The sequence below is a fragment of the Ctenopharyngodon idella genome, chromosome 23 (assembly GCF_019924925.1).
Source record: "Ctenopharyngodon idella isolate HZGC_01 chromosome 23, HZGC01, whole genome shotgun sequence".
Taxonomy (NCBI): domain Eukaryota; kingdom Metazoa; phylum Chordata; class Actinopteri; order Cypriniformes; family Xenocyprididae; genus Ctenopharyngodon; species Ctenopharyngodon idella.
The window spans coordinates 10,654,185-10,676,899 of record NC_067242.1 but is presented as its reverse complement, the minus strand read 5'-3'; the positions used below and the strand labels follow the sequence as shown (position 1 = coordinate 10,676,899).

The following is a 22,715-nucleotide window of genomic DNA, read 5'->3' as shown; positions in this document are numbered from 1 at the left end:
AGTACTAAATAATAAATGAAATAAAATAAATATTATATATTTTAATATAAATTTTTATTTATTTATTTTATTTATGATATATAAAAAAAAATTTGTAAGAAGAATTATATTTGTATGCACTATATCTTGATGAATTATATTCCTTCATGTTAGAGCGAGATCACTCATGTCACACCCATCTTCCATCTCTTCCAGGTGGGCGTGGACTTCACAGGGTCAAATGGTGACCCCAGGTTACCTGAATCTTTACATTACATCAGTCCTCAAGGTGTGAATGAATATCTCTCAGCCATCTGGTCAGTTGGTCTTGTGGTCCAGGACTATGACAGGTACAAGGGCACCGGGAAATTTTTTTAAATTCAATTAAAAAAAAAATAACATACTGTGTGCCTCATGTTTTTTTTCATATCCTGTAGTGACAAAATGTTTCCTGCTTTTGGATTTGGTGCCCAGATTCCTCCTACATGGCAGGTAAATGAAAGTACATCTGTTGTTGTTACTGTGACAAACTCCCAGAAGCCTCAGTTTAGTGTTGTTTTTTTTTCTAGGTGTCGCACGAGTTTCCTCTCAACTTCAATCCTGCAAATCCATTCTGTGCAGGTATGTTACAGTAACAATATCAGTTTTCCACACTCTGCAGCACCAAGAAAGTGATGTGTAGCTGTATTTCTGTTCCCGTAGGTGTGGAGGGAGTGGTGGAGGCCTACCGTATCTGCCTACCTCAGGTCAAACTTTACGGCCCTACGAACTTCGCTCCTATTATTAACCACGTGGCTCGTTTCGCACAGCAGGCTTTACAGCAGAAGACAGCGTCGGTGAGGTTCAATCCTCAACTCAAAGGTGATCCACTGGTGCTTTGGTGTCTCTCTGACTCCGCCCTCTATTTGTTTTAGCAATACTACGTCCTGCTAATCATCACGGATGGAGTGATCACGGACATGGATCAGACGCGTGGGGCCATAGTCGCCGCCTCACGCTTGCCCATGTCGATCATCATCGTGGGTGTAGGCAAAGCCGACTTCACTGACATGGAGATTCTGGACGGAGATGATGGACGTCTGACGACTATCATGGGAGAACCGGCTGTACGTGACATCGTGCAGTTTGTGCCATTCAGAAAGTTCCACAACGTGAGTTTTGTACACAAACTATTTTGGGCTAGCACTTGCTTTGGCTTTTTCTCTTTTTGGGTCAATCTCTTGCAGCTTTTGATGTTTTCTTAAGTATTCATTTTTAGATCTACACTACCTTTCAAAGGTTTGGGGTTGGTAAAATGTTTATGTTTTTGAAAGAAGTCGCTTATGCTCATTAAGACTGCATTTATTTGAAGTTAAGTAAAACAGTAATATTGTGAAATATTATTACAATTTAAAATAACTTTTCTATTTAATTATATTTTAAATTGTAATTTATTCTTGTGATGCAAAGCTGAATTTTCAGCATCATTACTCCAGTCTTCAGTGTCACATGATCCTTCAGAAATCATTCTAATATGATGCTCAGTAAACATTTATTATTATCAGTGTTGAAACAATTGCGTTTTTTGTAAGATAAATGTCTTTTTGTTACTTTTGATTCATTTTATGCATCAGTGCTGAATAAAAGTATTAATTTTTTTTTTTTTATTTTTTTAAAATTTCTGGCTCCAAACTTTCGAATGGTAGTGTACATTATTGTGTTTTGGCTGCATAGGCATTTTTGAAGGACCTTCTGAAAACGCCGGATCCGTCTGGACGAAACGCCTATACGATACAAAATTTTTGCGTATACAGCTAAACTCGTCTCCGTGTGGACGTGGCCTTAATTTTGGCAAATGTAAAGGCTCTTTCACACCAAAAGTGAAATGAGCCTCAGGCAGTAGGAAATGCAAATTTACTCTTGCACAGTAGAGGGCACAGCTCAAACAAACCTTTCAGCTGTGCTGCCATTCTGGATTAAAGAAGAATAGGATACAGGAGGAGGAAGTTCAAACTCGTATTTCTAAATCTAATTTAAAGTAATTTTTGCTTCTTAGTATGGTTGAATTAAATCATTGAAGGTACATACAGTGAGATAAAATACATATAGTATGTTTGTGTAATTTAATATAGTTAATTATTACAGGTTTGTGTTAAATTTTGAGGTTGCATTTCACTGTTTTTATTCATTTTGAGGAATACTGAATGTTTTTGTGCAAGTGAGATGAGTAAATGCATGTTCACATTTAGTCTAGAACAACAATAACCATCATGTTTACAAGCGAACACAACACCTCTGCACTTTATTACTCTCAACATGGGGACAGGAGACGTGTCAGTCAATAATCATGAAAAAGTAACTTACATTACTTATGTGAAAAAGTAACTTAGATATTTTGATGTAAATTGTAAAAGTAATGTTACTTTAGTAGTTACTTAAAAAGTAATCTGATTACATAACTCAAGTTACTTGTAATGCGTTACCCCCAACACTGATCATAAACTTGCAAAAGGTATGTATTTTAGAGGTAGCATAAATGCATTGTATATTAAAGGGTTCGTTCACCAAAAAATGAAAATTCTGTCAATAATTGCTCACCCTCATGTCATCCCAAACCCGTAAGACCTTCGTTTGTCTTTGGAACACAAATTAAGATATTTTTGATGAAATCCGAGGATATTTGACCCACACATAGGCAGCAACAACATTGCACCTTTAGGTCCAGAAAGGTACTAAAGACGTCGTTAAAACTGGCGACGTGACTACAGTGGTTCAACCTTAATGTTATGAAGCGACAAGAATACTTTTTGTGCAGAAAAACGAAACAAAAATAATGACTTTATTCACATATTCGCCTGTCCTTTGTCATACTGCTATGCTGTTTTCGTTGCAGAGCTTCAGTGTTTACGTCCGAACGGCAGCTCAGTATTGGCTGTGTGATACGTGTGATGCTGATGCAGGAGCCAGCCAATACTGAGCCCGTGTTCAGATGTAAACACTGTCGAATAAGTCACGTCGATGGTTTTAACAATGTCTTTAGTACCTTTCTGGACCTCAAAAAGTGCAATGTCGTTGCTGCCAATGTGTGGATCAGATACCCTCGGATTTCATCAAAAATATCTTAATTTGTGTTCTGAAGACAAACGAAGGTCTTACGGGTTTGGGACGAGATGAGGGTGAGTAATTAATGACAGAAATTTCATTTTTGGGTGAACTAACCCTTTAAATAACAGCAGAAGCAAACAAAAGATATGGTAACATTTCAATTATTTATTTTTATAAAATACTACTGTTTCTTTTATATAAAAGATATGAACAAGCAAAAATGTTGCGCTGTATGTCTTCAAATTATTAAGTCTTTAATTTAAGAATTGGACTGCACTCATTGGCGTTCTGTCCAAATCGGCGGATAATCCATGTGCAAAAACAATTAACGGAACCAACCGTCTTTGCTCCATTCCGGAAAATTAATGGAAACTGTTCCCAACCCTATTCATAATTCTTTATGCCAGTAGACACTGAGCAGAGCAGAACACAACATGAACTTTATTTATAGTGTTTTAGTCCCTTAAAACCTATAGCATGTCATGGCTTGTAGCATCTCACCTGTACCTTTGTGTCCATTTCATTTCAGGCCCCAAGGGAAATGCTTGCCCAATGTGTACTGGCAGAATTACCACAACAAGTCACATCCTACTTCAGCTATATTAACCTGCCGCCGCCACGCGAGCCAAAAAATCCATAGACATGTAGGGCTCTCTTCTTCATCTGCACCTGTCTAAATGTTTTTAATGCACATTAGCACTTCTCAAAGAATGCAGCTGTCAGAAGCCCCTTTCACACAGTGCGTTGATCCCAGAAAATTGCCAAAGTGCCTTCTGTCCCGGGAATGATTCTATGCTTTATAATGACAGTGAATAGAAGGATTGAGATTTTGAAGCCCAAGAAAGTGCATCCATCCATCATAAAAGATATCCAGACGGCTCCAGCCTTCTGAAGTGAAGCGCTGGGTTTGTGTAAGAACAATATCACTATTTAAAACTTTAAAAACTAAAATAACTAGCTTCCGGCAGATGGCTGTACGCACATTGACTTGCGCCAAAAGAGTAACCCCTGACGAGATGTAGGAGTAGCGTATGCTTTGATGCCTCTTGCTATTCAATCAAATAGGGCTGGCCAAACTTCTCTTATATCGAAATCCTCTAGCATTTCTCTTTAAAAATTCTCATTTTAGACTTCTAATTCATGACCGGTGTTTTGTTTTGCTCTATCCTCTGCGTCAGAGGTTACTCTTTCGTCGCAAATCAATGCGTACGGCCATCTGTCAGAAGCAAGTTATTTTAGTTTTTAAAGTTTTAAAAATGGATATTTTTCTTACACAAACGCATCCCTTCGCTTCAGAAGGCCTTTATTAAAGGGTTAGTTCACCCAAAAATGAAAATTCTGTCATTAATTACTCACCCTCGTGCACTTTTTTGGGCTTCAAAATCTCAACCTCTATTTACTGCTATTATAAAGCTTGAAAGAGCCATGACATTATTTAATATAACTGTATGGCAGGAGGGTGAGTAAATCATTGGGTAATTTTCATTTTTGGGTGAATTAAAGGATTAGTTCACTTTCAAAAAAAAATTACCATAAGCTTTACTCACCCTTAAGTCATCCTAGGTGTATATGACTTTCTTCTTTCTGATGAACACAATCTGAGATATATTAATAAATATCTTGACGCATCCCAGCTTTATAATGGCAGTGAGCGAGATCAACGAGTATGAGCTGAAGGAAGTGCCTCCATCCACATCCATCCATCATAAACATACTCCATACGGCTCCAGGGGGTTAATAAAGTCCTTCTGAAGCGAAGCGATGCGTTTGTGTAAAAAATATCCATATTTTACAAGTTATAAAGTAAAATATCTAGCTTCTGCCAGACCGACTTCCGTATTCAACTTACGAAAAAAGTGTAAAACTCTCACAGTTCAAAAAGCTTATGCGATGTCCTACGCCTTCCCTATTCAATTTACGGAAAAAGCTTAACTGACGCGACCTCAGTTCTGTTTTTTTCGTAAGTTCAATACGGAAGGTGGTCTGGCGGAAGCTAGAAATTTTACTTCATAACTTGATAAATATGGATTTTTTTTTTTTTTTTTTTTTAAACAAACACATCGCTTCACTTTAGAAGGCCTTTATTAACCCCCGGAGCCGTGTGGAGTACACATTTATGATGGATGGATATATTATGATGATGGAACTCAATAATTCTCTATAGGGCACAGCTGATTGGTTCCTGCTGTATCAGTAGCCAATAAGCTCGCTGCTCAACCTTCAAATACTTGGTCAGCGTTTGCTGTAGCAGTTTTCAGAAACCCTCAGTATAGTAGATCAACCCCCATAGTAGATCAATACCACCAAGACCAAACATATCAACATTGTAATATGCATTACCATGCCAAACACTCTGAGAGTTATGACAGAAATGTAGTTGTGGTTAGTCAGTAGATCACAATCAGATTAATTCCAACATGACATGACTTCAGCATAAGGTTTATGTTGTCTGTCTTGTCTTGTAACTTACTATATGTAGCTCTCGCCATCTCCGACCTCATTCTGCTGCTCATAGTGAAAAATACGATGTCTAACGTTTTCTCCTCTCTCTCTCTGTAGTCTCCTAAAGAGGAGCTCGCTAAGTGTGTTCTGGCGGAGGTTCCTGGTCAGGTCGTCACCTTCTTTAACATGATGAAGCTTACACCTCCGAAGTCAAACACTCCAGTGGACGCTTCAAATGGGCCGACACAGAACTGAAGGACCTGTTTTCTTACTGCATACAACTCAACAACTGAACATCACCAACCTGCTAACCTAACTCTAGGCTTTCTTAAAGAGGCTTTTTGTTTTAAATTAGTTAACTTGTAAATAAATATTTTTTTATTTTTATGTTTTCATGTGCCAAATGATCTTGAAATGGTCTATTATGGATCTTGTTTGTAAATCTAAGTATCTTACTGTAAATGAAGACATTTACAGTAAGATTCTCACTTACTCCTTACAAAATTGTTTACAGTCTTTATATTTTCATGTCATTATCATAACGCTTTTCTGTACATCATGTGTTTTTTTAATCTGTATATGAATTTTTAATCAGTGCTTTGCAAAGCCATTTTGTCATATCTTATGCATAATGTTAAATTGATCATGTTAATGTGCCTGAATGATTAAGTTACAGTTCCTATACAAAACAAAATGTGCCTTTATGTTTGATTTCATTTTATTAAGATCATGTAGCAACTTGCGTGTCAAGTTTGACCAGAATGCACTTAAAACTATACACACTGAGAAATGGTGCTCAGATCTCAATCTGCATGTATAGATGAAAGTCATAGATGGGTCTCAGTGGTTCAGTCATGTGCCTGAATTCACAATGCATGAATACAATAATAATAATAATAATAATAATAACAACAACAATATGAAAACATAATCAGCTTTTCCGATCAGTATAAGATGCATTTTCGTTTTACATTTAATCACAATGTCTGTACCAGCCCATTGTGTGCAATTAGTGCAGGGAGAAATGCATTACATAATATTAATTGTATTTTAATTAAAGCTATTGTCACATGTTCAGTGTGTTTTTGTGTCTGTCTTTATTGCTTTGTTTTCCGTGACCTAGTTTCTGTCTGTCAGTTAATTAGTTAATTTGTTTCTAGCTGTGTTCCATTAATTTACTCATTAGTTCCCTTGTTTAGTTCTAGTAAAAGTACTTCCTGTTTTGTTCAGTTCCTTGTCCTGTCTCATCCATGTTACTTCATGTAAAGTGGTTGGTTCCCTGTGTTTTTTGTTTTATAATAAAGTATTTCTTTTATCGTTGTGCGCTTTATATATCACAACCAACCATGATAGAAAACAGGACCCTTAGATTGAGTATTTTTAAAATAAAAAGGGACAATGGATTTACCAGCTTTGCACCTTCTACTCCCTGAACAACGGCTGTTGCTGGAATATTTGGGCTGGATGCTCCAGCACGGAGTTTCACTTGCAGCCCGTGACCCAGAGTTCAGCCATCCACCACCAGCTGGTGAACCGACGGGGATTTTGCTAGAGCCCACAGCAGAGCGTGGAGACCGGCGTGCCGTGATGGACTAGCCCGAACCAAGGACGAGGTCGGAAGGAGCCATCACCCCGGAGCCCTATCCCACAGAGGGCTGGGAGGAGAGCCCCAACCACAACCCCACCGCTGTGGATAAGATTATGTTGGACTCTGGCAAATAATATAATGAACTGAAGGACATTTTTTGAGGAGGATTTAATAGACTTTTTATGGTGAAATTACTCCCAGTTCCCCTGTATCTCCAGCACCCCCGTATCTCCAGAGTTCCTTGTATCTCCAGCACCCCCTGTATCTCCAGCGTCTTCTGATTCTCCAGTGCCCCCTGTATCTCCAGAATTCCCACCCAGCCTCCCTCTCCCACCTCTTAAGTCAGCCAGTTCCTCATCATCTCCACTGATGTCCTTCAGCCCCTCTGCATCTCTCACATGCTATGTGGATCTGCCCGGTGTCTTCAGGCAGCCAGCTCCACCCAGCACAGAGGATCCCTTGTCTCTGCTTCAACCTCCGTGCCCTTTGCTCCACCTTGACCTGTCGACACATCGGCTCCGCCTTGGCTCCTCCCTCCCTCGGCTCCACCGGAAACCTTTGGTCATATGGCTTCTCGGAGCTCCCTCATCCCTCTGGCTCCACCTTGGTCAGCCATCGACCTGCCTTCGTCCTCTGTCCCACCGGCTCAGCCTCTGTCCTCTGGTTCCCCGGTTCTACCTCAGATGCTCGTCGTCCACCTCGGTCTCCAGAACCATCAGTGTCGTGTGGGCTCAGCGGCCCAGGGGCCTCGTCCTGGCTGACCTCTGGCTTAACATCTGGCTCCTCCTGCTCCTGGCTTCCCTTTGGCTCCTCCCTTTCTAAACTCCCCCATGGACTAATTTGTTTACCCTGAACTGTTTTCTTTTGTTCCACGTTCAGCGCCCCCGCCGTCCCTCCTCAGTATAGACTCTTTACGGCACGAGGACGCGCCTTCCTGGAAGGGGGCAATCTGTCACATGTTCAGTGTGTTTTTGTATCGGTCTTCATTGCTTTGTTTTCCGTGACCTAGTTTCTGTCTGTCAGTTAATTAGTTAATTCGTTTCCACCTGTGTTCTATTAATGTACTGATTAGTTCCCTTGTTTAGTTCTAGTATAAGTACTCCATGTTTTGTTCAATTCCTTGTCCTGTCTTGTCCGTGTTACTTCATGTAAAGTGGTTGGTTCCCTGTGTTTTCTCCTTCATGTTTGTTTTGCTTTATAATAAAGTGTTTCTTTGGACTCTCTATTGTTGTGCGCATTATATATAACAACCAACCATGGCAGCTATGTTTTCCATCAGATATCTTTGTATTGGCATTGTATAAGTCATCTTTATAGTGTACATCAGCGCTGTAGAAGTGTGATGTATGTGTAGAAGTGCTGATGTATGCGTCTCGCACCTGTGGGCCTGTAGCATGTCTTGCTCTCACTCTAAAAAGTAATTCAGGGGACCTGTTACCACAACTTAAATGCGTGGTTGCAAGTTAAAAATTCTAATTTATTGTTTTAATCAAACCTTTTAAGTTGCAAACATTATTTTGTTGAGTTCTGTTGACATAATAATGTTCATTACATCAACTTAATATTGTCTGTAATTTAAACTCAAATTTGTGTTAATTTCCTTTTTAAAAAAATTAAGTTGTTGTAATGTACTTAAATTGTCTTGATAACTTCAAAAAATTAAGAAGTGGATTTCTAGTTTGTGTTTATGCTACAAATTAAGTTCCACTAACTCAATGTAGATTGTTGGTTGAACGTAAATTTGCTCAAAGTTGTCATAACGCAACAGTTTGCATCAATTTCTTTGAGTTAATTTTTTTTTTTTTTTTGAGCCAACACTTTTAGAGAGTAAATAAAACTCTGAAAAGCACCATTGTTTAATTTTTTGCAAAGAATAAAGATGACAGAATAAAACAGTATATATTAAATATTTTGTTAAAACTTTACATTAAGGTTCCCTTTGTAAAGGGTTTATGAAGGTGTTTGTTAATGATTAATAACTTATTTACAAATAAGTCGTTGATAAGCAGTTATAACTGCATTATATAAAAGGGGTGACTTTAATGTAATATGTGCCAAATTATGTTATAAATGCTTAATAAATGTATTTATTCACACATATTTTACTCAGAACCAGATTCCTGGTTATTTTATGATGCAGCAAAAATATACTGTTATGGTGAGACTGAAGGGTGATTTATTTGTGGTTTTCTCAATAATATCTCATGACATGTCACTTTTCTCACTGTTGCTCATCAGACTCTGTGCATTACCCATGATACTCTGCAAAAAGGTCATGATGCCTATTCAGAGGAATGTATAAAAACTGATTTTATAAACATTAATAACCTGTGAACGTGAACCTTAATGTAAAGTGAAGTCCTGTGAACCATTTATTCCCACTGGTCACAATAGTGACCGTAAAGAAAGTTTTAATTTGTAAAGCTCTAAAAATGTTACTGACTGGTGTTTTAGTGCATTTCCTGCAAATATGGAAAAAACAAAATATGTGCAGTTTCACATGGTTAGTGCAAATTGTCACATGACCAGAGCAGTTTAATTCTTGTTTGCACCATCAGAAGATGATGGCTGCATCAAAGCTCCAAAACAAAAGGTTATTAAAGTATTTTAACATAAAGATATGACAAAGATTTTTGGTACACATTATCTTTAAGGTGTGTAGTATTAATATACGTATTCACAATTATTCAGTTTTCTTGAGTGTGGTCATTGAATGAGTTGACATGTCGAAGTCAACAATAGTGACCAGTGGGATAATACTGAATGAATTATTCAATTGCAGTTGTTAGGGAAGGCTGCACTAAAATGTAGCAATGACAAAGTTACAGTGAATATTTTAATATTAAAAGTTCAAATGTTACAAATAAATTACAGTATTGATGTTTTAAATACTGGTTGCACTAATATAACAATATTATTATATATGTTACAATAAAGTAACATTTTTGAAATACGTTGATGGTTGTATTTTCTTTTTTTCTTTTTGTCTTTTATCTCAGTATTCCTATGAGAGGTGTATAAGGGTTTTAATGTATAATAGTAACCCTAGAATGTGATGAAACAGAGTTTAAAATGTGTTAATAACTGGGCTGAGATAGGCTAAATAAGAATTTTGATTACTGCAGCAATATGTTAATTAATCTGCTTATGAACAACTTAAAATCCATTTGTAAATGAGTTATTAGTCATTAACAAACACCTTTATAAACCCTTTACGAAGGGAACCTTAATGTAAAGTGTTAGCAATATTTTTATTTTTTTATGAAAAACATGATGTATTTACAGTGTATAAAGGCCCATCCACCATGACACTGCTTAAAGTGTTGATCTGGTTGAGTAACATGTCCAAAATTACAGTTGAAAAGAGTGTCACTAAACCAACGTTAAATCAAAAACATACAGTCATTTTTATCATATATATGTATTTCTGAATCCAAGAATGAAACAACAGAGGAGAGAGATAATTGAGAGATGGATGGATGATTGATAAAGTTGATAAAGTAATGGATGAATGGATGAATGATGAAATGGTCAGATGGATTGATGAATGCTATAGATGGATGAAGTAAATAATGGATAGATTGATGCACTGAAGAAATGAATGAATGGATGTCATGGATGTATGAATGAATGATGTAATTGACAAATGGATGGATGGATGATGAAATGGCAATGATGTAATGGATGGATGGATGATGAAATGGTGGATGGATTGATGAATGTTATAGATGGATGATGTAATGGATGGATAGACGGATGAATGATGAAACGGATGGATGGATGGATGTAATAGATAGATGGAATTGACAAATGGATGAATGGATAAATGGATGAATGATGAAATGAACGGATGGATGGGTGAATGTTGAAATGGATAGACGGATGGATGAATGATGAAATGGACGAATGGATGATGAAATGGTGATGATGTGATGGATGGATGGATGGATGGTGAAATGGTGGATGGATTGATGGATGTTATAGATGGATGATGTAATGGATGGATAGATGGATGGATGATTTATATAATGGATGGATGGATGGATGGATGAATGGATGGATGGATGGATGGATGGATGGGTGAATGATAAAATGGATGGATTGATGGATGGATGGATGGATGAATGATGAAACGGATTGACGGATGGATGGATGTAATAGATAGATAGATGCAATTGACGGATGGATGGATGATGGATGGATGGAATTGACAAATGGATGAAGGATGAAATGGATGGATGATGGATGGATGAAATGGATGGATAAAATGAACAGATGGATGAAGGGATGGATGGTGTAAGAGAACGGAAGATGTATAATGTAATTGACAAATGGATGGATGGATGGGTGAATGATGAAATGGATAGACGGATGGATGGATGGATGGATGGATGGATGATGAAATGGCGATGATGTGATGGATGGATGGATGATTTTGGATAGATGGATGAATGATGTAAGGGATGGATGGATAGATGGATGGATGGAGAGATGGATGGATGAATTTCTTATTTCTTTTCTGCTGCTGCTTGAGCCTGCAGGAAAGAGAAACGTTATTGTTATATCAGATCTCTTAATTATTAGTGTGAAAATTGAGAATTTGTTGCTTTTATAATCTTTAAAATTTCATATGCTAAATCCAAACCTGTAGCAAATCCACTGACAAACACATACTGCGTTATCTATGTGTGTTTGCCCCATTATAACACTGATCAGATCATCACATACCCTGAGTTTCTCCAGTAAACCTCCTTTCCCAAAGCCTCCAAAAGCACGTAACATTTTCGGAGTGGGAGGTTTTTGTCCGAACATAGCCAATCCTTTCTTCCTTTCTCCTTCATCTTTCACAGGAGCAGTTTTACCTTTGGCCTTCATCAGTTTCCTGAGCAGAGAATGAACCAGCCCTTATTGCAGCTATAGCATTTAAAATCTGTTCTTGAAGAAAAGGCGCATGACTGTGACCCAGGTTCACTCACCGTCCCTTCTTGGCCAGCACCTTCTGAGACTCGGGGTAGTGGACCAGGATGTCATTGAGATCCTTCTTATCCAGTACGAAGAGGTTAGCGAATCCATGAGCCGCTACATTTGCTGTTCTTCTGTTGCCTCCATCTTTTGCTGACTGTAAGAGACTGAAAAAAATGAATTTCCGTTTCAGACACTTGTTTTTAGACAGTCTTCCTTTATCATTGTACATTGTATCATTGTCTTGCTTTACTGACCTATTACCTAATCATTATACATTAGCATAATAACATATAGATGTCGTCTGTCCAGTACCTGATCTCCCCGAACACACAGCCTGCTTTCAACGTCACAAACACAATCTTATTGTCCGGCCCACCGATGACCTGCACCTCTCCGGCTTAATAACGTACATTTCTCTCCCAATGTCACCCTGCATGAAGCAATGGAGGACATTTGCCCATGATAGCATAATATCAGATACATGAATGAAAAATGATTACAGTATATCTGATGTTCTCACTTTCTTGCAAACAAAGTCTCCTGGCAGGTACACAATGGATTTCAGACGTAATAACATGTCCACCAGCATCTGGTTGTCACAGCCCTAGAAAAATATGTTTTAAACAGCAAAAACGTGAAATAAAATCACTCTCCCACTTGTTTTCTCTTTCTTTTGTACTTTTTTATCCTTCTAATATGGATTTACTTCATCAAAATGCACCAGCAGCAGTAGGAAGCAATAGTTTTTTTTCTTTCACAAATCTTCAGTAAAGAACCTCAACAGATGATTGCAGTCATTACTGACAATAATGAGTCTTACCTTGAAGAGGTCGATCTTCTGGAAGGTGGCGAGGTTGACGTCCACAGCGATGGCTGTTCTCATCACCAGAGGCATCTGTTCCAGTAGCTCAGACTCATCTGAGGAAACATTCGAGATTTTTGCAGCTGATCCAGAAACATTAGTATCTATTTAGATGAATGGTAATTGCATGAACTATCAGGCCTCTTCTATTAAGATGTACAGTACGCTCTTACCCAGCATGCCCTGGGAGTCCCAGGTGTAGTTGTACCAGGTGCGCACTCTGTTCTGCACCAGCTTTGGGATGGTGTAGGTGTTCATATACGCCACACAGGAGTCCATCGAGGCGCGGAAGTAGGTCTGACCTGCTGTAGCTGCTCCAATGACATCTCTCATCTGAGCTTAAACAAATTTAGATCAATGTAAGCAACTTCTAGTAGCGTGAAGTTATTAATCTGGGTCATCCCCGCTAACAAAAATAAGTTCTAAGAACGTTCGGCTTCCCATTAGAATGTAAAGGTTCCCATTAACTTATGAAAACATTAGTTCGTTCAAAACGTTTTGAAAACGTTTTTTCTTGGTTATGTGAACATTAAGAAAATATTCCATTGTATAATTTTGCAAACATTATGGGAATGTTACTTTTCAATGTAATTCTAAAACAAGTAGACAAACATCATTATTAAAGACCAGATAACTTTAAACAAATGTTCTATTAATGTTACTGGAAGAACAATTTTGAGAGAACCTTGCCAAATCTTAAAGGGATAGTTCACCCAAAAATGAAAATTCTGTCATTAATTACTCACCCTCATGTCGTTACACATCCATAAGACCTTTGTTCATCTTCAGAACACAAATTAAGATATTTTTGATAAAATCCGATGGCTCAGTGAGGCCTCCATTGACAGCAAGATGATTAACACTTTTCAGATGTATTTAAAACAGTTCATGTGACTACACTGGTTCAACCTTAATATTATGAAGTGACGAGAATACTTTTTGTGCGCCAAAAAAATAACGACTTTATTCAACAATATCTAGTGATGGGCGATTTCAAAACACTGCTTCATGAAGCTTCGAAGCTTTACGAATCTTTTGTTTCGAATCAGTGGTTCAGAGCACGTATCAAACTGCCAAAGTCACGTGATTTCAGTAAACGAGGCTTCGTTATGTCATAAGTGTTTCGAAATTTCAATGGTTCACCACTGGGGGGCGTGACTTTGGCAGTTTGATACGCACTCTGAACCACTGATTCAAAACAAAAGATTCGTAAAGCTTCATGAAGCAGTGTTTTGAAATCGCCCATCACTAGATATTGTTGAATAAAGTCACTATTTTGCTTTTTTTTGGCACACAAAAAGTATTCTCGTCGCTTCATAGCATTAAGGTTGAACCACTGTAGTCACATGAACTGTTTTAAAAATAACTTTAGTACCTTTCTGGGCATCTGAAAGTATTAATTATCTTACTCGCAATGGAGGCCTCACTGAAACATTGGATTTTGTCAAAAATATCTTAATTTGTGTTCTGAAGATGAACGAAGGTCTTACAGGTGTGGAGCGACATGAGCGTGAGTAATTAATGACAGAATTTTTTTTTGTTTTTGGGTGAACTAACCCTTTAAGGAAAGTTCTAAGAACGTTCCCTGTTAACTGAAATATTCTTTGCAATATTTTTTGTTCACCTGTCCAATCAAGCTAGAGAAGACAAAGACTCCTGTGAAGAAGTTCACCAGCTGGAAGCAGATCTCAAAGAGTGTATGAGGCTCAGGGAGACCTCCGATAGTGATCAGCGTACGGGTAGCAAAATAATAACAGCGGAGATACCTTGGCATAGAAAAATGACAAAATTATCAGAACAATGTTTATATATATATATATATATATATATATACAATATTTAATAATTTAACTGAATATGTATTTTAATTTATAAATACTAAAAAAAGAGGTCATACGCATTTCCTTTTCCATCATATGTCCATCTAGTGCTGCCCAGCCCCTCATATTCTGATGCTACATAGTAAAGGCAGGAGTTGATATGGAGACAGAAGAGCAGATATCCAGTAGTGCGTCCAACTCTGAAAAAAGGCCAGCATTGCTATAATGTTCATACATACAGATATGAATTTGATTTTGAACACATTAACCCTTGGCATTTGCTCAATACTGTTTTGGTCACTAATGATGCTTCAAATTGTCCAGCTTGTTGAGAGGTGTGCTATTTATCACCTAGTGGGTGATAAAACTGGGGAAAAAATCCCTTGAACATACTGAAGGTGGGACCTGACCTGACCCGTATCTAGATACGCGAATATCACAGACACTCGGGACAGGCTAGTAAGGCAACAACATTAAAAAAAATTCAGATTCAAATATAGAAATCACACATTTTTTAATACATACCTCCAGATATACGCCTTAGTCATGATGCTTTCCAGACGATCGCTGAACTCAAAAAATAATTGATACTGAAAAAAGAGGGAATATGGACATTATACAGAGCTCATTACACACCACACCAGAAACAACTACACAGCTGATCGGAAAAATTACCTGTACAAAATGTTGTTATTGTTAATTAAAACTTATCTATTAAAAATCTCTTTCATTAATTGAAATAAGGCTGAAATAAAATATACATGTTGTATGAAAAACTTACAAAATTAGAAATGTTGCCTTGGAAGACTAATGAAAATGAGAACTAAAAATATGAAACTAAAAGATAATTCAAAATATTAATAAATAGTACAATAGCATGTGGGTCATTAACGAATTAAGTTTTTTAAAAGTGTAAAAAAATATAATGGAGATATAATTAATTTTGAAGTTTTATTAAGTGTTAACAAAGAGATTATGTGGTTTTTATAATCAATTAACACTGCTTTTGTAATTTTTTACAAGATGGACAAAATTTGTCACCAAAAAAGTCATTTGGTTTAAACAAAATTTCAGTTTTACCGAATGACACTTTTGGTTGTACCGAATGACAATATTTTCAAACAATGCTAACAGGCTGATATCTAGCTAGCTAGCAAAAGGACAATCAAACATTTTATATTTAGTACAACTTTTTAAAATATTACAACATTTTCCATGTTTTATAGCGGTTGTACCGAATGACCTGATGTTTCGGGACATGCGTATGAGCAAGTGAAAACATCAATTTTTCAAATGGTTAAAAGAGAGTTAGTTACTTTGCTTCACGACCATGTGGTCCTTTGCAGGTGTCTGAATGATGTCACATCCTGTAACATCATATTGACCGCATGACTTGATCCAAAATGGTCCCTTTATATTGGTTACTCCGAATGACATCAATGAAATTCATTTTTCTGGATATTCTTTCTCAAAGCAACAACTTCTACACATAATTTTAATACCATTTTGCACTATGTTGATATAAGATGTTATAAAATCATGCCAGAATAAAAAATATATACATTTATTACATTTTAAGATATTTTAATCACAAATGAAATGGCTGTATTGGCCTTTGGACGGTTAAACCGAATGACCTTTTGACACTTCAGAATCTTTAAAATACCTTTATATGTAGCAAAATATAATTAAAACCTTTTGGATTCAATAAAAGAGATCTAGTTATACTACCTTACATACTTTGGATGTCATATCTTAGTTTTTTATTATTATTAAGGCCTTTGGACAAAAAAATGACTCGTCATGTCACTGACCCATATAAATAATACTAAAATAACAACCCATATTAAGGAAAACAGTTTTGGTTGGAGAAGTTGAGTAACTGACCCGTATAAACCGGTTTATCCTAAAGATTGATGTAAACCCAAATTGGAAACACAGCAAGTCAAATGGTATGATGCTTATCAGGTCCATCTGTTGAGGGAAAATAAAATTAAATAATTTTATAATTATAATTATATAATTCTTTTTATTTCATTATAGATATGATTTTTACTCACCTGAAATCTGGCAGATTCTCTGTAATTCTGTTTTGTCATTACTCTGTCTTTCTAAGGAAATAAATTTGTAGGTTTTTGAGTTGAAATCCTACTGTCACAATTTCAAAGGTGTAAGCATCGATAAAAAAGACTTACTATGATGTCTCCTGCTTTCACAAACTGTAAGCGCGGCTGAAACATGGTGATGTCTATGATGTTCACCAGGTCTGCTAGAATATCGAAAAAGATCCAGAAGGGGATGGCCACAGGCGTGTGGTACGGGAAACATAAACGTGCCGTGGCGAGCCAAACATTATAGTTAAAAGCGAGTGTGACGACACTTAGCCATTTAATATACTGCCGATCTGATGAGAGAAAATGAGGGAAAACAAACATGTTTAGGCCAATGTTTTATACTTTAAAGAAGGCATCTTCAGTTCTCATAGTGTCCTACCTGTGAAAGGGTCGATGGTTGTCCCCAAATATGTGTCCATCTTGTCTTCTAAAGGTTTGAGAAGTGTGTCTATGCATGTGCATTCGATTTTAGGGCAGATGGCTTCGGCCGCCTCCTTATCGGCCTTCTCCTTCTCGGCTTTCAGCTTTTCCTCTTTCTCCTTCTTTTCCTTCTCCTCTTTTTCTTTCTTTGCAGCTGCTTTCTTAGCATCATCCTCTTTTTTCTTCTGCTCGGCCTCTTCTCGTTTTATTCTCTCTGCTTCCTGCTTTCTGTTCCAGTCTTCCTTTCGATAAACCGGTGCTGGAAATCAACAGTAGACCAGAGATCAGAAACGGATAGATTCCCTGCTGGAAAATCCAGATAAAACCAGATAGGAGCTAGTTTTTCATGTTTTTGCTGGACAAAACTGGTCATTTATGGTCATTAGATAGTCCAAGCTGGTCTAGATGGTTGATCAGAATAATACCAGCTGATTTTGACTTGGTAGACAATATTGTTCCAAAAACCACCTTAAGCTAGAATGACCTGGTTTTTCCAGCAGGCTGAATAAGTGACTGGCATGAGGGCGGGGCAACAGTCAATTACATGAGATCGACCAATAGCAAACCACAACCATCCAACCAATTTCCGATGCACAAAATCAAGTCCCACCCTACATTTTTTCTCATTTCACTTGGATATAGGTCACAATTGGGAAGAAAAGACTATCGTAACTTCCGTTTCATGCTGACTTTAAAAACTACAAGCCCTTGAGAAACAGAGAAACACCTGCTAGATCATTCATTAATTTATCTTGCATTATTAACTTGTCTGTCAAACAGCAGGATTCAAAGACTCTGTACTCACTGACGGGTGGGCTGTGCTCTGGGGACGAGGCGTAGGGATCTACAACTTTCTCTTTAAAAAGCTCCGTCCTCTCCCGTAGTTTCTTCACGATGTCTCGCAGCTGGTCATCAGAGTATCTGTTGATGACGATGGGTGGAGGAGGTGGTGGAGGAGCTCCATCCTCACTACATGAAAAAAGAGACATAGGAATGTAGGTTTAATTAGGTAAAAAAATATATATATATATTGAATATATACTGAATGTTAGGTTTTGGTTTCCAGAATGTTATTTTTTATGGTTAGCCAGGAAAGTTTTCTTCACATTCCCAGAAAGTTAGTTTTTTTGTTCCCAGAACGTAATTCTAACGTCCCCAAAATGTTATTTTTTGATTTGTATAACGTTATTATAACATTAATCTAACATTTTCATAATGTTACTATAACGTTTCCAGAACGTTAGTTTTTGGTTCCCAGAATGTTATTCTAACATTAATATAATGTTCTCATAATGTTACTATAACGTTACCAGAACGTTATTCTAACGTTCCAAGAACATTCGTTTTTGGTTTGTATAACGTTATTCTAATGTTCTCATAACGTTACTATAATGTTTCTAGAACGTTAGTTTTTGGTTTGTATAATGTTGTTATAACGGTAATCTAACGTTCTCATAACGTTACTATAACGTTTCTAGAACAGTATTCTAACATTCCCAGAACGTTAGTTTTTGGTTATTCTAACGTTCTCATAACATTACTATAACGTTTCCAGAACGTTAGTTTTTGGTTTGTATATAACGTTATTATAACGGTAATCTAACGTTCTCATAACGTTACCATTAATGTTTTCAGAACGTTAGTTTTTGGTTTGTATAACATTATTATAACGGTAATCTAATGTTCTCATAATGTCACTATAACGTTTCCAGAACAGTATTCTAACGTATCCAGAATGTTAGTTTTTAGTTTGTATAACGTTATTATAACGGTAATCTAATGTTCTCATAATGTCACTATAACGTTTCCAGAATGGTATTCTAACGTTCCCAGAACTTTATTTTTTTGGTTTGTATAACGTTATTATAACGTTAATCTAATGTTTTCATAATGTTACTATAACGTTTCCAGAACGGTATTCTAACGTTTCCAGAACAGTATTCTAACGTTCCCAGAACATTAGTTTTTGGTTTGTATAACGTTATTATAACGTTAATCTGACGTTCTCATAATGTTACTATAACGTTTCCAGAATGTTATTCTAACGTTCTCATAACGTTACTTTAATGTTTCTAGAACGTTAGTTTTTGGTTCCCAGAAGGTGATTTTTTCTTAAGGTTTGTTTTTTTCATGTTCCCAGAACATTAGTCTTTTGGTTCCCAGAACATTATTATAATGTTAATCTAACGTTCCCAGAATGTTAGTTTTTTTGGTTTGTATGACGTTACTATAACGTTAATCTAACGTTCTCATAATGTTACTATAACGTTTCCAGAACGTTAGTTTTTTGATTCATTCTAACGTTAATGCAACGTTCCCAGAAGGAACAAAAAAGCTAATATTAGGGGAACGTTATGTGTTTGCTGGGTGTAAGCAGGTAAAGTAGGATGTACTATATATACACTGTATGTATCCGGGTTAGGTTAGATTTACTTACTGTACAGTAATTATACCTGCAATTTGTTATTAATTATTAATTTGTTAATTAATTTTAGTTATTTCAAAAATTATGAACCTTTATGAAGTTTTGGTTAATTTTTAATAATATTGACAATAATTATGTCTAGGTTTGTGAAAGATATTTGAATGTAGAGAGTATTATTTCAAAAGAGGGAAACTTAAAGGTTTGCAGATCTTGCGCAGCCACGGCCAACAACAAATCTTTTCTGAGCAGTTCCACTACTCACAGCCTAGCAGCTGAACTTCGACGACACATCATACATTCATTATATACTCAGGAATAGACATCTGCACCTCGTCTATTTATATTCATTTTAATCAATGCAACTCCTTTGCAACTCAAATCGTGGGCTTAAATGGCTATACGTCTGCTGAGTTAAGATTAGGAATGTCCAGAAACGCTCACATTTGTTCACTTTTCCAATTGCACACCATTAATTCTGAAGACATGTCAGTTCTGATTGTTCCCGATGAGCTGATGCGGTCCTGTTTATTGCAGTCAGCTAAAATGGGCCCATGTGGTAAATTTAGTACTAAATTTAGTCTTACACCAGACATTAGCAGCATTGTGAATGGAAAATGATGACTGCTTAGAATGGTTTGCTGAAATCAATAAACCATCAGCTATGTACTGATACAAACAACAATGTAATAATAGAAAACAGATACTCCTGTTTGCACATGAGGCCGTTCCAATGATCTTCTTAAGTCACAAATACAGCAGATCCCCTAATCTCCTTTCAGCTACTTTTGGAGTCACATGCTACACATCAATGAGCTGGCAGCGAAGATCTGCTCCATACAAGCCAACAATGACATGATAAAGGGGCAAAAGTCACATATTTTAATTGACCTATTCAAACCCTTTGCTCTAAAGACTCAAAGTAATACACTACATATAATGAGATCATGGTCACTGTGATTTTGCCAATTAAGACATGTTCATGGATCAACATATTTTGTTGAGGCTGGAACAACATTTCTGTCCGAAAATTTAGTCCGAACCCTATCCCTACCCCTAAACCTAACCCTACCCATAACTTAATCCCTAAAATCAGAGGGAAATGATAGGTGAATAACACTGATGTTGAAGCACCTAACCCTGGTTGTAAGCCTAAACTTGACATAAACTGTAAACTTTTCCCTCATATCTGATTGGTTGATTGAAAGATGTTGATCCAGGAACATGTTCACCAAATCATGTTCACCAAGATGATTTGCAGGATGTCTAAAGTGTTACCCCTCTGCTCCAGGATTGGCTGGATCCGCTGATTTGGCCTCTGTTTTAGGGGCCTCTGGAGCCGGAGCAGGAGCTAGTGCAGGAGCTGGAGCCGGAGCAGGAGCTGGAGCCGGAGCTGATGCAGGAGCTGAAGCAGGAGCTGGTTCTTGAAAAGCACAAGGCAGAATTAGATGTTTTGAGATACTGTATATTTGATATTCCTAATGTCGAATATCTGCTCATTTCTGGATATGCACATAATTAAAGATCTGTGATTATTAACAGTATATGTGCATGTGTTTACTCATTCATTGCCACTGCACATGTTAATTCATAGTGTCCAAAGTGCTTTAAAAATGTGTTTTCAAGGGTTAAGCCTCAGCTTTTCCTGACATGACAGTTAATTAATAAAGTACTTTAATACTTTTTTTATATAATGTGATACATTATGTATTTTCACTCAAACCTCCGGGGTTTAAGATGAAATCATCAATCATGCCTATAAAACAGTCACTCTTAAACAATTTACACAGTGAATAGTTTCCCTTAATGGAACATCATCTCATGAAGTGAAGATGGATGAAGACTCACCAGCAGGCTTTTCCTCTTCCTTTTTATCATCTTTTCTTTCTTCATCTTTCTTTGCATCTGACTTTTCCTCCTGTGAACACCAGAGAAAGATTTATTTTTTTGTCCTCACAACAGGACAAATAATAAATATAAGTAAATGTTCATTAGTTTCTTTTTTCAAGATTTTAGATTTAAAAAATTATATTTGAACTTTTTCACAGTTCACATACTTAGTTTTCTGGTATGGCAAATAATTAATAAATGTAATATTCTAAAATAATTGTGAGGTTATAAACACTAGATGCATAATAATTAGAGAAAAAAAATATTTTATATTAAGTATAGCATATCAACTACCATTATTTGTGTATTTGTATGAAAATATATATGTATCTGAGTCCACTATATCATTTACCTCATAATCTCCATCAACTGATGTCCTAAATAAATATTAAATATATTATAGTATATGGCATTTGAATAATGAACCTGAGTGTTATACATGTATTCATGCTCTAAATATTATTGATTCGTCTGTCAGACTAGTTGGCTGTCAATTTGATCCCTGCAAAAATGAAACACAGAACTGTCCAGACAACATCACTAATTCAAAAGAAGCATTTCCCTTTTAAAGTGTAACTATGTCACAATCTCCAAAAGATTACTTGCTCTTTTACATACAATAGATAAACGGCTTTGGATCCTCCTATTAACATAAAAGTAAAAAAAGTAAACATTAGCTATTTAAACCCACATTTATTCAAATCACAACTTGATGATGTTGATGCTGTGTTGTGCTAAAGTCAGGTGGTCATACCTTTGTCGGAGGGGCAGGTGCTGGGGTTGAAGCTGAAGCTGGAGCCGGTGGAGGTGCTGGTGTTGGTGGTCCAGGGCTCTGAGCTGCTGCTACCGCAGTTCTGGGCCAAAAAAGCATTTTCAACGTGCTGAACATGGCTGCAATGGCTACAGCGGGCACACAATCCCATCCAGATTTATCTCTTGACTCTCCTTATCCACCTGTCGCTGATGTGTGAACTCCTACCTGCTTCAATTAATTCTTAGAGCCCTATTAATTCCTTCTTAGGAACAGCCTTTTTCCCATGGTTCACCACAGTTTGACTGACCTATCACAGGCCTTGCAGTCAACCAGTCACAATCCGTCTCTTAAAACTTCACTCTAGAGAGTGCTGCA

The 22,715-nt window shown here is 36.9% G+C and overlaps 2 protein-coding genes across 3 annotated transcripts in view; one reads left to right on the top strand and one right to left on the bottom strand.

Moving 5' to 3' along the window:
- The window catches only part of cpne3 (copine III), a 16,957-nt gene extending 10,375 nt beyond the window's left edge, over nucleotides 1-6,582 (top strand). Inside the window, exons 11-17 of one of the 2 annotated variants that reach the window (XM_051881635.1) lie at nucleotides 196-329; nucleotides 417-471; nucleotides 549-600; nucleotides 682-815; nucleotides 894-1,130; nucleotides 3,593-3,707; nucleotides 5,623-6,582. In XM_051881635.1, coding sequence (XP_051737595.1) covers nucleotides 196-329; nucleotides 417-471; nucleotides 549-600; nucleotides 682-815; nucleotides 894-1,130; nucleotides 3,593-3,703 — 723 coding nt within the window. In that variant the 3' untranslated portion in view covers nucleotides 3,704-3,707; nucleotides 5,623-6,582. The remainder of the gene's footprint in view (nucleotides 1-195; nucleotides 330-416; nucleotides 472-548; nucleotides 601-681; nucleotides 816-893; nucleotides 1,131-3,592; nucleotides 3,708-5,622) is intronic. The other variant, XM_051881634.1, reaches the window with a different exon arrangement.
- cngb3.1 (cyclic nucleotide gated channel subunit beta 3, tandem duplicate 1) lies at nucleotides 5,844-22,715 on the bottom strand. The gene is given in 20 exon segments (XM_051881643.1): nucleotides 5,844-6,706; nucleotides 9,259-11,628; nucleotides 11,822-11,975; nucleotides 12,070-12,222; nucleotides 12,371-12,455; nucleotides 12,458-12,488; nucleotides 12,579-12,662; nucleotides 12,879-12,976; nucleotides 13,094-13,253; nucleotides 14,545-14,686; nucleotides 14,818-14,940; nucleotides 15,266-15,330; nucleotides 16,628-16,714; nucleotides 16,801-16,851; nucleotides 16,936-17,144; nucleotides 17,234-17,533; nucleotides 18,080-18,239; nucleotides 20,983-21,089; nucleotides 21,545-21,614; nucleotides 22,341-22,715. Coding segments are annotated over 19 exon segments (2,241 nt in total). The 5' UTR covers nucleotides 22,476-22,715; the 3' UTR covers nucleotides 5,844-6,706; nucleotides 9,259-11,601.